The following is a 15,858-nucleotide window of genomic DNA, read 5'->3' as shown; positions in this document are numbered from 1 at the left end:
TGACAGTGAACAGAAACTCACTGACACATATTTCCTCAACTGCTCGTAAAGTGACCAACTGTCTCCTGGAAGATCAGCTCTGCAGCATTGACTGGACTTCCTGTAAGTGATGAAGGGCTTGTTGGTTTTTGGTTTCAGTCTGAAACTTCTTTAGCTTTTGAGGAAGTTTCAGCTGTGGGCAGTTCTTTACTACACAACAAGGCTTCACACAGTTTCATTCACATTAAACATAGTTTGACATTCTCCTTAAAATGGTTTGTGGCATCATTATAAAAGACTTTTCTTCTGACACACAAGTCAGAATTCACATGGTAACAAGAGGTCCCTGTTACACACAAACAGTTTTTAGACATTTGAACAAACACTGCTGTTGTTTCATTTACGAGATAAAAGATACGTAATAAAGACGTGAGAACCCAAAATTAGACAGTTAATTATGGTGTTTATTGGTGACCCAATGTTTGGTAGACTATCAGAAAGTTTAGAAAAATTGCTGCACAAAAGGCCGAGTTCCAAAAACATAGTTTATGTCTTGCTTCCAATGCTGCATCATTTCTTTAGCATGACATCACAAAAAGTGCTTTCGGCTTCTCCCTTCAGGGGCTGACACAGTGAAAGGTGTTCTGCACGTTTTTACAATGGATGGTCTTCCTGCTGCAACCCTCCCATTTTATCAGGGCTCAGCCAAGTATTGGCCTAAAAAGTGCAGATGAAATTCCTGTTTGTCTTATTGTATTTTAACTTTGTATTTTATAGTCGATTATTTGTTTTTATATTTAAAACAACATTTGTGCCAGATTTTCTTTTCACAAGTTCCAAAAAGACAATCCAAAGTCCAACATACACAATCCAATGTCAAACATTCCAAGTCCAGCATAAGTAATCCAACAAATAACAAGTAGCAGGGGACTTAAGACACAGAATGGACAGGACAAGAGTCGGAGCAGAGTCTGGTGGTAGTGGATTCCTACATCTAAACTCAGACAAGATGATGAATCAGCATGCAGGTCAGACATGTTGAAGATGGGTTAGCAGATTAGCAGGCATGTGAGGAGTAACCAGACAGATTACCAAGGTCCTACACACAGAGCAGAAAACAGCTGGATAACTCACTGTAAGCATGCAATGAGACAATCCTGCAGAGAAGTGTGGTGACAGCTGAAACAGGGAGGAGAACAGGTGAGAACAATCAGGACTGGTGACGACTGATGAAGTTCTTGAATTAACTATGGGACAGGAAATGATGCAGAAGGTCTACAAATTAAAAGCCGGGAACTTTTCTGATGGAAAAGTCATAATTAACATGGTCACAAAATGTCATTGTTTGTCAATGTGGAGAGGTGGGGAGCAGACCCTGACCTGCAGAAGTCCACAATCGTCCACAATCGTCTCCCTGGTTTTGATGTTGAGGGTGAGCTTGTTCTGCTTGCACAACAGTCCCAGCCCATCCACCTCCTGCCTGTAGGCCGATTCATCCCCGGTGGTGGTGATGGTGAGACATACATACATAGTCTGTTTCTAAAGATAGATTGATAATATGCAAAAACCAACGTGTCGTTTAAGGGTAAAGCGTAATATACAAACTTAGTAAACATCATTAATCATTTCTAAAATAACAGATGATCACTATGTTAAAACCAGTTAATCACTGATTAACCAGAACAAATGAATCAGTCACATATCAAAGGTGGGCTCCTATACGGATAAGTGATCTGTTATCTGACAGAAACAACACATCACCTCATATATGTACATAAGTGAATATTTATTTATCTAATAACTACTAAAATAAATGCAGGTGAACTGATAATAGAACTAATATACTGATCAACAAATAACAGAATAATCATGTTTAAGGAGGAGTCTGAGCTGATGATGGAAGGAAATAGGATTAATCCTCATACTACACTACATGTTAAAGGTTTAAATTTGGTTATTTTCATAAGAGCTTGAAACCAAATGTATTATTATATTTAGTAAGTGAACTTTCAATTTATCTGAAGACATTGTTGGTTCCTTATTGTTAGTGTCACTGACGATTCAGAACTGGGCTGGTTTCTGCGAGCTGGAGTTCAAACCTGAGTTGGATCGTGATAAAGAAACACAGTTTGGTCCTTTTGTGAAAATTGTTTGATAACCTACATTTATAATCTATGTGACCTACAAAAGACAGTTATTTGGATTTTGCTAAATTAAAGTTTGTTTTCCCGAAAATGTATCTCGTTATCTTGAGAAGACAAAGTTGTTTTCTTGAGATGATACAATTATCCAGTTACCACAAGATAACGGCATAGAAAAGATAACTGCATCCATGGCCTTCATGACACTGTATCAGTCCTGTGACAGACTAACAATCTGTCCAGGGTGGACGCCGCCTCTGCTTCAGGTCCCCTGCAACCATTAACAGGAAAGATATTATGCAGCCAAGGCCACTTTTAATGTAAGTCTCCAACGCTTTAATCACACACAAACCCATGCACACACACACACACCTAGATGGAGATCAGTGAGGGTCATACAGTAAATATATCAACATTAGAACACATCTCTCTCTAAGCTGGTGGGGGAGTAACAGAGTGCTTCTTAGAAAAAAGGCCTTATTTTTATGTTTTGGATTTTTCAAAGAGTTACAAGTACAAGGTTTTTTAATGTTGGCATGTATTAGTAAAAGGAAATGTATCTTCTTCTTTTCCTTTCAGGAGTCGCCACAGTGAATCATGTGCCTCCATCTAACTCTGTCCTCTGCATCCTCTTCTCTCACACCAACTAACTTCATGTCCTCCCTCACTACATCCATAAATCTCCTCTTTGCTCTTCCTCTAGACCTCCTGCCTGGCAGCTCCAACCTCAGCATCCTTCTACCGATATATTCACAATGTCTTCTCTGAACATGTCCAAACCACCTCAATCTGGCCTCTCTGACTTTATCTCCAACACATCTAACATGAGCTGTCCCTCTGATGTCCTCATTCCTGATCCTGTCCATCCTCGTCACTCCCAAAGAGAACCTCAACATCTTAAGCTCTCTAGATTTTCCTCCACCTGCTCCCTGCTCTCACTACCAATCACAATGTCATCTGCAAACATCATAGTCCATGGAGATTCTTGTCTAACCTCATCTGTAAGTCTGTCCATCACCAGAGCAAACAAGAAGGGGCTCAGAGCTGATCCTTGATGCAGACCCACCTCCACCTTGAACTCCTCTGTCACACCTACAGCACCTCACCACTGTCTTACAGCTCTCATACATGTCCTGCACCACTCTAACATACTTCTCTGCCACTGCAGACGTCCTCATACAAAACCACAGCTCCTCTCTCGGCACCCTGTCTCACACTTTCTCTAAACCTACGAAGACACAATGCAACTCCCTCTGACCTTCTCTGTACTTCTCATCAGCATCCTCAAAGCAAATACTGCATCTGTTCTCTTTCTAGGCATGAAACCATATTGCTGCTCACAAATGCTCACATCTGCCCTTAGCCGAGCTTCCACTACTCTTTCTCACAACTTCATTGTTTGGCTCATCAGCTTTAGTTGTAGTTGCCACAGCTCTGCACATCTCCCTTGTTCTTAAAAATTGGCACCAGTACACTTCTCTTCCAGTCCTCAGCATCCTCTCACTCTCCAAGATCTTGTTAAACAAACTAGTCAGAAACTCTACTGCCACCTCTCCTAGACACTTCCATACCTCCACAGGTATGTCATCAGGACCAACTGCCTTTCCACTCTTCATCCTCTTCAACTTCCTCCTCACTTCACTCTTACTAATCTTTGCTACTTCCTGCTCCACACCAGTCACCTCTTCTACTCTTCGTTCCCTTTCATTTTCCTCCTTCCTCAACTCTTCAAAGTTCTCCTTCCATCTTCCCATCACACTCCTGGCACCTGTCAATACATTTCCATCCTTATCTTTAATCACACTAACCTGCTGCACATCCTTCCCATCTCTATCTCTTTGTCTGGCCAACCTGTACAAATCCACCTCTCCCTCTTTAGTGTCCAACCTAGCATACAAGTCCTCATATGCTCTTTGTTTGGCCTTTGCCACCTTTACCTTCACCTTATGCTGCATCTCCCTGTCCTCCTGTCTACTCTCTTCAGTCCTCTCAGTGTCCCACTTCCTCTTAGCTAACCTCTTTCTCTGTATACACTCCTGAACTTCCTCGTTCCACCACCAAGTCTCCTTGTCCGCTTTCCTCTTTCCAGACGACACACCGAGTACCCTCCTACCTGTCTCCCTGATCAAATTAGCTGTAGTGGTCCACCTCCAAACCACCCAGAGTCTGTCTCAGCTCCTCCCTGAAAACTACACAACATTCTTCCTTTTTCAACTTCTACCACTTCGTCCTCTGCTCTGCCTTAGTCCTCTTCATCTTCCTCATTTTACACACCACCATCCTGTGTTGTCTGGCTACACTCTCCCCTAACAACACTTTACAGTCACTGATCTCTTTCAGATCACAACGTCTACACAAGATGTCGTCTACCTGAGTTCTTCTACCTCCGCTCTTGTACGTCACCCTATGTTCCTGCCTCTTCTGGAAGAAAGTGTTTACTACAGCCATTTCCATCCTCTTTGCAAAGTCAACCACCATCTGACCTTCTGCATTCCTGTCCTGAAGACCAAACCTGCCCATAACAGTCTCATCACCTCTGTTCCCTTCACCTACATGCCCATTGAAATCTGCACCAATCTCCACTCTTTCACCTCTGGAGATGCTCTGCATCACTTCATCTAACTCACTCCAGAATTTCTCCTTCTCTTCTAACTCACATCCTACCTGTGGGGCATAACCACTTACAACATTGAACATCACCCCTTCAACTTCCAGCTTCAGACTCATCAACCTGTCTGATACTCTTTTCACCTCTAGAACATTCCTCACCAACTCCTCTTTCAGGATAACTCCTACTCCATTTCTCTTCCTATCTGACCCATGGTAGAACAACTTGAACCCTGCTCCTAAGCTTCTAGCCTTGCTACCTTTCCACCTGGTCTCCTGGACACACAGTATGTCCACCTTCCTTCTCTGCATCATGTCGATCAACTCTCTAGCCTTCCCTGTCATAGTACCAACGTTCAAAGTCCCTACTGTCAGTCCTACATTCTTATCTTTCCGCTTCTCTCTCAGCCTACGAACACACCTTCTTCCTCTTCTTCTTCGTCTTCGACCAACAGTAGTCCAATTTCCACCGGTACCCTGTAGGTCAACAGCACCGGTGGCGGTCGTTGTTAACCCGGGCCCTGACCGATCCGGTATGGAAGTCATTGTCACGATTCGCATGTTTGATTTGGCATGTGTTTTAAGTCGGATGCCCTTCCTGCCACAACCCTCTGCATTTATCCAGACTTGGGACTGGCACAAGAAGACACTGGCTTGTGCCCCCTTGCAGTTGCATTAGTAAAACTAAATGTATAAAAAATTCAAAATGAACAGTTTCTTAAATGTCTTACCACGAGGAGGCAGCTGTGGAGCAGCGTTCCACACAAAGAAACTGCTGATGATGAAGGCCTGTCTGAGTTGTGGTCTTGGTTTGTTGATTCAAAGTTGTCTGAACAAAACTCCAACAGTAGAATAAGCAAAGAAACAGTATAAAAAACTCAGACAACCTGAGAAGAATATAGCTAAGTTGCCATATTCAATTTTTTACTTTTCTAAAGGTTCCAGAGGAGCATTCTTGAACTTCTTCAAAGCCAGCATCCAGCCCCAGGTTCTCACACTTCTCAGTGGGCACTTCTCTTGTAGTCCCCCTCGGCCATGCAACCAGTCAACTTTAAAAAAATATCGCCATTTCGGTGCTTATGACCATCCAGACATTTAGGGTGTTTTAGTCTTTCATCAGGTTCAGCATTAAAAAGGCCTCTTCATCTGTCCAGTAATGTTGGTTTTTGGTAATGTTGGTTGGATTGCTTGCGTTGCTGCTCACCATGTTGAAAATCGTAACTGTTTACGTCGATGACAACTTCTGTGACAACTCGTTATAAACAACTGATTATATGTGCACAAGTGAAGAGAAGAGAGTTTATATGTATATATGGCAAAGAAATGAACATTTTCCAAAAGAAATCTACCTAGAGACTATAGGTTTCCCTAATACCCTAACCCTGATTTCAGAAACCAACCTTTCCGTTTACATGACATTCAAGAAATCGCCTGTTGTGAGAAAGCCAACTGTAACCAGGTCCATCTATACACACTCACCGTTGTTTGATCAGTTCTCAATCCTGGTCTTCAAGATCCCTGCTCTGCTTGTTTTCCAACTAACCCTGCAATACCTGTTGCTGATTGTCTTGTTCAGGTGTGTTCAGGTTCAGAAACTGGAAGATACCATTTCAGATCCAGCGCATAGAAAAAATCACATGATCGATCGTTCCAGTTTTCTTCTGGGTTCCTGCCGGTTCTGATCTGTGCACAGTCTTCCTCACCCCACTTTACATCTCCACCACCATTGTCAGGCTGCTGTTTTTCCCAGTTACTAACAGATAAAACAAGAGAATCACAACACTGACATTTACCAACTGACATGTTTGCTGGGTTGTATTATTGGGCATTACCATGTATTCAGAGTATCATCAATGTGGAAGAAATCACAAAATTAGAAGTGTTGTTCTCATGGAGTTTTTAATTTGAATGAGATGATTTTTCAACAGAGAACATGTTTATATATAAATGAAACAGGTGGTGCACAGGGACAAGACATATTACGGTAAGACAGACCTTGACCCAGAAGCAGAATCAACTCCCTCACACACTCACACACCGATGTAAGGAAGTAAATTTAGTTTAATTAGGATGATCAGCAGGCAGACAAGTACAGGGAGAAAACAAAGGCTGACTGCTCAAACTAAAAACACCTCACAGAGAGAAATATTAATACAAAATACAACAAAAGGAGGGATGAGGGATAAAGCTGACAAACTCAGGGGTCCAGTACTATATGAAAGTCAACTAAACAAGGCAGAGCACACCAGAGGGTAAACAGATCAGGTCTGAGTACTGCAGAGGAAAAAGGATAAACCAGACAGTTCGGACTGTGGGAGCTGACAGAACACAGACAGAGTCTGCTCTGAGGCAGGATTAAGAAGGTTCATACTAATCAGCAGCAAGTGCAGGCAGCTGTGCATCCATCCACAGCATCAGTCCAGGGTGAGACAATGACAGGGAGGAAGAGCAGCCGCCTACAGAGGGAGACAGAGTTACAACAATAATAAGCAAAGCACAGAAACACACAGGCCTTGACAGAGCATATTCATGTTTTATATGAAACATTTCCATATGTATGATGTCAAAACATTTACCAGTGTTACACTTTTTTCTCACAGATCCATAGCAGAGAATGTCCACATGGCAGGTCATTCCACTTGTGACCTCTTTGAACATCAATTTCTGCACAGTCTTCTCCATTACGATCATCGGGCTGCTTCATATCCCAGAATCTAACAAAGTCAATGAACAAAAAAACAATCGTGAAATTGTGAATATCTGACATAAAAAGACTCTTGATGGTCTCTATGTTGATAACTTATTAAATGTTATGACAGCAGTGGTGCAGTCAGAGCCAACAGTACTGAAACAGACAGGAAGTGTGTCAGCAGTCATTCTAGCAGCTCTGAGAGTCTCCAGTCAGTGGTGTTCAGAGCCAAATCCTAACTGACACTGTGCAGGTCAAACAGTGTCAAAAGGTTGTTGGCTTCAATTTCTGTCATTTTTGTTCCTCAGTAAAACCACAAAGGCCTTTATGAGCTCTTTCTAGAAACCTCTTTGTTTCAGTTGTGTTGGTCCAAACATACATTTACAGAGATATTTGGATTCAAAGAAGGTGAAGCACATTTCTGTCTTACTTAAAAGTCAGTGGAGATCCATCGACCCATTTCCAGGTTCCCTCTTCAGCTCTGTCACTTAAACCGATCCATGCTGACTGATTGGTGAATCCAGAGACAAATTCCTGTTCAATACAGAGACAGAATTCCACAGTTTCTATGTTCTAGTTTTAACCACATTACACCTACAGTATGTGTGTTAGGGCAGAGACAGATTACACACACTTTTAAAATAAAAACTAGTGTAAACGTATCAGATAACAAATTGAGATCCACAACAACCACATACGCTAAAAGTTGTACATTTTATATTTAATTATAAAATTAAATATAAAATTATTAATTTGGCTTATTGCCAGGAACAACAACTTAGGAGCTGGAACTGAAACCTTTTGACTATAACTAGATTCAGTCAGAAAAAATATCCATCCATTATCTGTAACCACCTCTTCTGCGTAAGGCTGCAGGGGGCTGGAGCCTATCCCAGCTTTCATAGGGTGAGAGGTGGGTAAACTCTGGACAGGTCTCCAGCCGACCTCCTTCCTATTAAAACTTCACTAGTCACCTTTAAATTGTGTCAGCAAATGCAGCTCCACTGCTGAGTTCCCTAGTCTCAGTCATGGTCCATGGTTGTAGGTGGCTATAAATGCACTGGTTTCAACATCAGATTTGGCCCTTTATGTCCTTTAATCTCATTCCATGTTCAGTCACATAAATGTGGACACTAACACTCTACCTGTTCTTCTTTGCTGTTTATTATCACCAGATCTGCTCCTTTATTGTGGCAGTCACTTCTTCCATTTGTCCAAGAGTCCGACCTACTCGAGAGAATATAGCAGGACCAGCTGAACTGTGTCCATCCTGCAGGACAAGTTTTCTCTGTAACATATAAGACAGAAGACAATAGAAGTCAGTCAAGACAAAATAAAGACACCATGAGGTAAAACATGCAAATGTGGCACAGAGGTGATTTGTAGTGTCTGACTCCTGTTTAGAATTACATAACCATAAACTCAACATGTTAACATTAGTTTATTAACTTGCACTTAGAATCTGACCAATGCTTTCAAAGTCTTTCGGAAACATTATTTGTGCAAACATAAGTCTTATATGGACGATTGTACTGTGTACTATTGTGTACAGCTGTGTATAGTATTTTTGGCATCAGTTAGGCTTCATGTGCCTTGTCCCTTACTGCCCATACTCACTGGACAAACTGTCAAGCCTGTCTCTGTCTTTAGTCATTTCACTGAGTTTGGCAGTCAGGGAAGACACTCTGGAATTCAGCTGGTCTCTCTCTGCCGTCAGGAAGGACAGTTCTTTGTCACTGTCCTGGAGAAGCTCAGTCATGTTGGCTTTGATAGTGGAGAGTTCTCCTGCTGCACCATGTGCTGTGCTATGAGCTGAAATAAAGAATGAGTGGGTGAAACACAGGTACCATTATTAGACTATTCAGTTTTATTTTCCCCATGAATACAATACTACAATAAACCAATGCTCACAATTTAAGTACCATGGATGAAATATCACTACAATTACCTAATTAAACAAATTATATAAAATTATATTATTAAATAAATTATATTTTAAATCTTAATTCTCCCTTATTTGAAACTCAGGTCCTTTTCGAGGGGCCTGCAAAGTACCTTATGTCACGACCGTGTTGTCCTGGTGAGCATCACCGTCTCTTCCCTCCCCGCTGCGCTGCCTATCAGCTTAGAGTCCCTACACCTGTTACCTCCCTTTCTTAAACCCTGGTCACCTGTTGTACTCCGCCAGATTATCTTCCTGTTTCCCCGAGTGACCAGTCTCCGTGTTTACCTAAGGTTTCTATGTGTACATCATTTCTCTGTTACCTGCTCAGCCGATGCCTTTGAGGATTTCTTGTGTTTTTTCTATCCAAGTATGTTTGTTTTTTTTGTCATGTTGATGCCTCGAGGAATTCCTGCTCTTGGACAGTGTACCTCAGATGCCCTGCTGGCTTTCAGAGCAGTAAGTGACTTTACGTTTTAAGTTTTGACTTAAGCACCGCGGATTATTCTTAGAAGAGGAGTTTTGCGCAAGCCAGAAGATAAGAGTTGTTTTTGTTGATATTTTCTGTTGATTTGATACTTGGTATGTTTAGTTGTTACTTTGTTAGATTCCTGCTGTATTTTTCTCCCTGGGCTTTTTTTCCCGGCCGCCCTTAGTCACCACCACCGCTCTGCACTCTGGCAAAGTAAGATTCTAGTTACGCCCCAATCTTTCCTCATGTCATAGATGGTTTTGCTCACCTCTGTTTTCTCTTCCCCCCTCAGATCGCTCTACCACTTCCTGGCCATCTCCTTCACTCACTCCTGCCCCGAGTCACCACCCCGGCTACCCCATCCATTACTCATTCTCTTAATAAATTAACATTGCCTACCACTCCTCTGTGTTCTGCTCCTTTTGGGTCCTGCTGATTTCTAATCCTGATACCTTAGCTGTTCCTAGGACTGCACTCTTCAGCACAGAGATCTCAGATGTTGTTCCTGGAATCTGCTGGAGCCCCTCTCTGTTTCGGGGGGTCACAGCCCCCAATGTTTTTATTATCACAGGGACCACTTGTGCCTTCACCTTCCATATCTTCCAGTCTGTCCTTGGCACAGATGTTTCTGTATACTACGTTAGTCACTTGGTCATGGCGTTCCATGTATGCCCTGCCTGCTAGTATCTTGCACTCCGTTGTTATGTGCTGGATTGTCTCAGGGGCATCTTTGCACAGCCTGAAACTGGAGTCCTGCTTGATATGGTAGACTTCTGCCTCTATTGACCTTGTATTTAGAGCCTGTTTCTGAATTCCAAGGATTAGTGCCTCTGTGCTGTATTTCAGTCCATCTTAGTCCAGCCACTGATTTTTATTTATATCAGCCACTTTCTCTATCTGATGCTGACACATACCATGCAGGGGATTTGTCCTTCCAGGAGGGTTCCCGCTCCTCTGGTTTCTGCTGCATGAGGTATTCACTAAGCACGTCATCACTTGGGGCCATCTTCTGGATGTAATCGCAGATCTTTGTTTCATCCTGGATAATGGTTCTAATGCTCACTAATCTAACCCTGATCATCACCTGTCGGCCAGTGAAGCCTGTCCCCCTGGTTGTACTTACTGGAAGAAGACGAGCACTGGCCATGATGGTGACCTGGTGGTAATGCACTTTAATGAAATGAAAGTGTCTCCTTGCCACTACTGGACTTTCTAAACCACACACAGCACTTTGATCTCCCCCCACACACCAGAGGGCTCCCTCTAAACACTTCTGTCATCACAGAGTCATGACCTTGATGTGTTCAGTCATAAAGTAATTTCTCTGCAACAGCCATTTTTGTCTCCCCATTCTAAGCTAAAACACCGAATTCAGTTTCAGAATCTTACAAATATATACCTAGACCTCAGATCTCCAGCGTTTCACCTCTGAGAACTTCTCATCAGTCAGAGAATCCATGGACTTTTATAACAAATCTCTCTGCAGCCTTCTAGATAGTCACAGCTCCATCAAAACTAGAACACTTACAATCACTCGCTCAGCCCCGTAGTAAACATGTGAGTTGTGAGGCTGTGCCCTCGAGCAGAGTTTCAAAACATCTGAGTGCTCTGTGTTCAAGCTTGCTTACCAGGGACACCAAAAGACCTACGCAAAATCACTTAAAGATGCACGAACACAGTACTATTCCAAAAACATAAGCAACAGCCCTGGAAACTCTCAGCAGTTGTTTTCCACAATAAACCATCTCCTTAAACCCCAGTTTTAAATTTATAGCCTGGGCTCTCTGTTCTCTCTCTCTTCACAGCTTCTCTGACGTTTCACAGAGTGAATTTGAGGCCATCGTGAGAAAGAAATCATCCACCTGTGCCCGCTCAAAACGGCTGTTATCCATCCACTTCTCAAAAAACCCACTCTGGACCCAGACCTGCCTGCCAACTATAGACCCATCTCCAACCTCCCAAGTGCTGGATGAAGCTGTTGCCACTCAGCTTCAGGACCATCTACACCACAATCTACTTAAAAATTTGAGTCAGGCTTCCTCTTTACACACAGCACTGAATCAGCTCTGGTCAGGATCACAAATGACCTTTTGATGACTGCAGATGATGACTGTCCCTCTCAACTTATTCTCCTTGACCTAACTGCAGCCTTTGACACAGTGGATCACCACATCCTCCTCAGTCGACTCCACTGTGATGTTGGTCTGTCTGATACCGTCTTGGACTGGTTCACCTATCTTTCTGGGAGAACAGAATATGTCAGCCTAGTCAGTGCTAAGTCCCAGATATATCCTGTCACCTGTGGTGTCCCTCTAGGTTCCATTCTGGGGCTGATCCATTTATATTATATATTCTCCCACTCATTTGTGTCCTCCACCGACATGGAATCTTTTCATTCCTATGCTGATAACATACAGCTTTACATCACCACTGTCCATCCTGATCACCTGCCTGAACGAGATAAAGGCATGGATGAGCTAAAATTCCCCCAGTTAAACAGTTCCAAAAATGAAGCCACACTGGTTGGCACCCCACAGGACCAATGACAGGACCACTGACATGCTTATATTAAGCATGCACACACAGCATCCCCACTGCCACCAATGGGGAAGTCCGACCACAATCTGATTTGCCTGTCGCCCCAATTTGTACCTTTGGTTAAGAGACAGCCTATAAAAACTTTCTCTTTCAGGAAGCAGCAAAGTGGTGCTGAGCGAGATCCTCTGAGACTGTTTTGAAACAGTGACATGTACCGCTGGATTCAGATGGAGATGACATTAAAGGTTCTACTGCCTTACGGACTATTTACACTTTTGTCAAACCAGCAACCTTAATGACTACAGACCAGTAGCACTCACTGGAGCGGTTATTTCTGCACCTTAAGTGCAGCGGGCCCAGCATCCCCTCCACCTTGCCTATCGGAAAAAAGTAGGGGTGGAGGAAGCTGTTCTGTTCCTCCTGCACCGGGTTTAAATACACCTCGATTGTGAGGGTGGAGTTGAGAGGATTCCTTTAATAGATTTCTTCAGTACTTTTAACACTATACAGTCTCTCCGTCTAAAGGACAGACTCACCACCATGCAGGTCGACCCACCCCTCATGTCCTGGATTTATGATTATCTCACTGGCAGATCACAATTTGTCAGGTTGGGAACTATTACATTTGACACAGTGACCAGTAGCATGGGGACACCACAGGGGACCATACTGGCCCTAATCCTTTTCACCCTTTACACAGCTGACTTCATGTATAGCACCAAACTATGTCAGGTGCAAAACTTTTCAGATGGCACTGTCATCATCGGGTGTATCAGAGGGGAGGTGAGAGGGATTATAGGTCACTTGTAAAAGACTTTTCCAAGTGGAGTTACCTGAACCACCTGCAGCTAAACACTTTAAGACAAAGGACATGGTCCTGGATTTTAGGAGGTGCCTCCCATCTCCTCTGCCTATCAACATCAACAGTGAGGAGACTGAGGTGGTTGCCTCCTATAAGTACCTTGGGTTCCAAGTCGATGAAAAGCTGGACTGTTCAGTTAACACTGACCATGTCTACAAGAAGTTGCTGAATAGATTGTTTTTTATAAGGGGGTTTGCATCCTTCAACATCAGACTGGGGCTGCTTTTAAAAAGTGCTTGAAGACGTACCTCTTCTAGAAAACAACTGCTACTTGTTTGTTTAGTTATAAAAGTTATATGTTTTTATGCTCTTTTTATGTTTTTATACTCCTTTTTCCTGTAGCACAATTTCTTTTGTGTACCTCTTAAGCCGAGTAGGTTTTGCTTGGCAGTCTCCAGGGTTTCAGCTATGGACAGTTTGTTGTACTTCTTTGCTAATTCTTTCTTCATCTTGCCTTTCTGCAATTTTGACTAACTTCTCTCCATGTTTTCTTGATCTTAGCCTCCAACGCCTTCTTCAAGAAGGATACTGCTCCTTATGGCTTATGTTGAACTTATAGGGAAGCATCTCAAGGATCACAGTGGCTGTGGTGTAAATCTGCTTGTTGGTCTCAGTGATTGTCATAGTAGGGATTCTTCGTAGTGCTGCATTTACTTCCTCAAGTAAACTTTCAGAAGACCCTTCACTTTTTCTTGGTAACAGGCCACGGAGGTTCCATCTTAGTCAGCTGCTCTTGCATTATGCTCATTTGGGCTTGTTATTGGGTGATGTTGATATCTCCCCCCTGACCATTCATCCTGGCTCCCCCTTGCTGTGTCATTTGTGCTGTACCTTGTCAATCTCTCGTCTCTAGTCAAGGTGTTGCTTGTGGATACTAGAACACTGAGATACAAGTGGTTTCGATGTTAGTCTAGATGTTGGTTTTCGAAGCATCCATAGGTCCCACATGGTCTGAATGTAACCCGTCCCACTGGTGTTACTTGTATAGTATGATTTTAATAGTTCCTTATTCTCATCTCTCATCCATGAATGTCTTGTTATTTCTCTCTCTCTCTCTCTCTCTCTCTCTCTCTTTCTCTCTCTCTCTCTCTCTCGAAATAAATATAGATATAAATATACACACACACCTGTTTTTTACTGGTTCCATAGTATGATAGAAAGTTAAGCAAATAAACATAACTGTCATAGAAAAAAAAAACACCACTGCTATAGTGACTTTAATGTCATAGTCCACATTTACATGCATAAAATAGTTTGAATATGTTGGTAAAATTTTAGTGCAGAGGAAATTCTTGTTTGTCCGTTGCTGAAAAGCTGCATGAATTATTCCTGATTAAGTTTGAAATGTATCTTTTTAGTCAATGTTGCAATTTCTAAAACCTTATACAGTATATTTTCGAAAATAAAGTAGCAATAACAAACAAGAAGATTTGAATCTTTAAAACTAAATATGAAAACGTTTGTTTCAGTTTGTCTTATTATATTTTATAGTTGATTATTTGTTTTTACATTTAAAACAACATTTGTGCCAGATTTTAAATCTAAAAACAACACATGTTAAACTTAAACCAGATTTTTAAAGCTCTTTCAATTTGGGAAAATGGTTGTGAAAATCAGTTGATTCAGATTTTAACTAATGAAAACCAGACTCACAGTGGACACCGAGGCTGATGAGTCCAACCAGCAGGAAAACACTGAGCAGCCCCAGACAGAGAACAGCAGCTCTATAAAACCTCCTCTCTGAGCTCCTGGGACCTGAACAGAGACAAGACCAGTGAACACAGTCAATGATGTGACAGTAAGACAAGATGATCATGTATATTTAGGCTCAGCTCAGTCTGCCACCCTGTGTCCTACCAAACAAACAGTCAATGATTCATTAGTAATAACAGATGATAACAGATTTATTTTTCACTCCGTGTGTCAGCATCAATTCTGATTGAACATTCTCACCTGTCTGATTTGTTGAAGATCTTGGGTGAACGGACTTGTCATATTCAACATTGACATATATTTCCTCCATTAATCATAGAGCAGACGACTGTCTCCTGGAAGGCAAACTCTGCATTTCACGTAAACGATGAAGGTTTAGCTGCTTTTAGTGTCTCAGAGGAAGTGACAAGTTTCAATTCTCCACCCACCAGCATTATTTTAGGACATAACATATTTAGTTCATTCTTTGTCTTGTGATCTTCGCTCAAACATTATTCATCAGTCAAAAGAATAGAAAAGCTGCCTACTTTGATGCAGCATCAGTAGGTTGGTAGCATTGATATTTCCTTCAGACTAATGATTCCTGAATAATGCACAACTTGAAACTCAGATATACTTTGATGACGTGAAGCCACAATAATTAATTTGTTTTAAAATGTGTGGCCACATGTCCTGCAGAGGACACACAGCTTCATGGTGACTTTGCAGCTCTGAATGACTGAAGTTTATTAAAATTCTGAAATTAAGTTTCGGTTGTAGAAGATGATCTTTTGAGGACGTTTTTATGCTCATTTTTCTTTCAAGAAACATTATTTTTAGACACACCCCATTACAAACATACTATAAATTATGGTTAGTTCAGGCAGTTGAGAAAACACTTAATTCAGACCAACACACATCAGAAAAAAGCAACAA

The 15,858-nt window shown here is 42.0% G+C and overlaps 1 protein-coding gene across 1 annotated transcript; it reads right to left on the bottom strand.

The window, feature by feature from the left end:
* Positions 1-6,687: 6,687 nt before the first annotated feature.
* Positions 6,688-15,307, bottom strand: LOC137132670 (CD209 antigen-like protein C). The gene is made up of 7 exons (XM_067515484.1): positions 15,184-15,307; positions 14,884-14,985; positions 9,034-9,228; positions 8,562-8,704; positions 7,847-7,950; positions 7,304-7,441; positions 6,688-7,183 (listed from the first exon to the last, which is right to left on the bottom strand). The coding sequence occupies exons 1-6, from the start codon at positions 15,251-15,253 to the stop codon at positions 7,309-7,311; spliced, it is 747 nt and encodes a 248-aa protein (XP_067371585.1). The 5' UTR covers positions 15,254-15,307; the 3' UTR covers positions 6,688-7,183; positions 7,304-7,308.
* Positions 15,308-15,858: the final 551 nt, after the last annotated feature.

This window comes from Channa argus, chromosome 9 (genome assembly GCF_033026475.1).
Source record: "Channa argus isolate prfri chromosome 9, Channa argus male v1.0, whole genome shotgun sequence".
In the NCBI taxonomy this organism is placed as follows: Eukaryota; Metazoa; Chordata; class Actinopteri; order Anabantiformes; family Channidae; genus Channa; species Channa argus.
The sequence above is the reverse complement of the archived record's forward strand: the minus strand, read 5'-3'. Positions and strand labels throughout refer to the sequence as shown.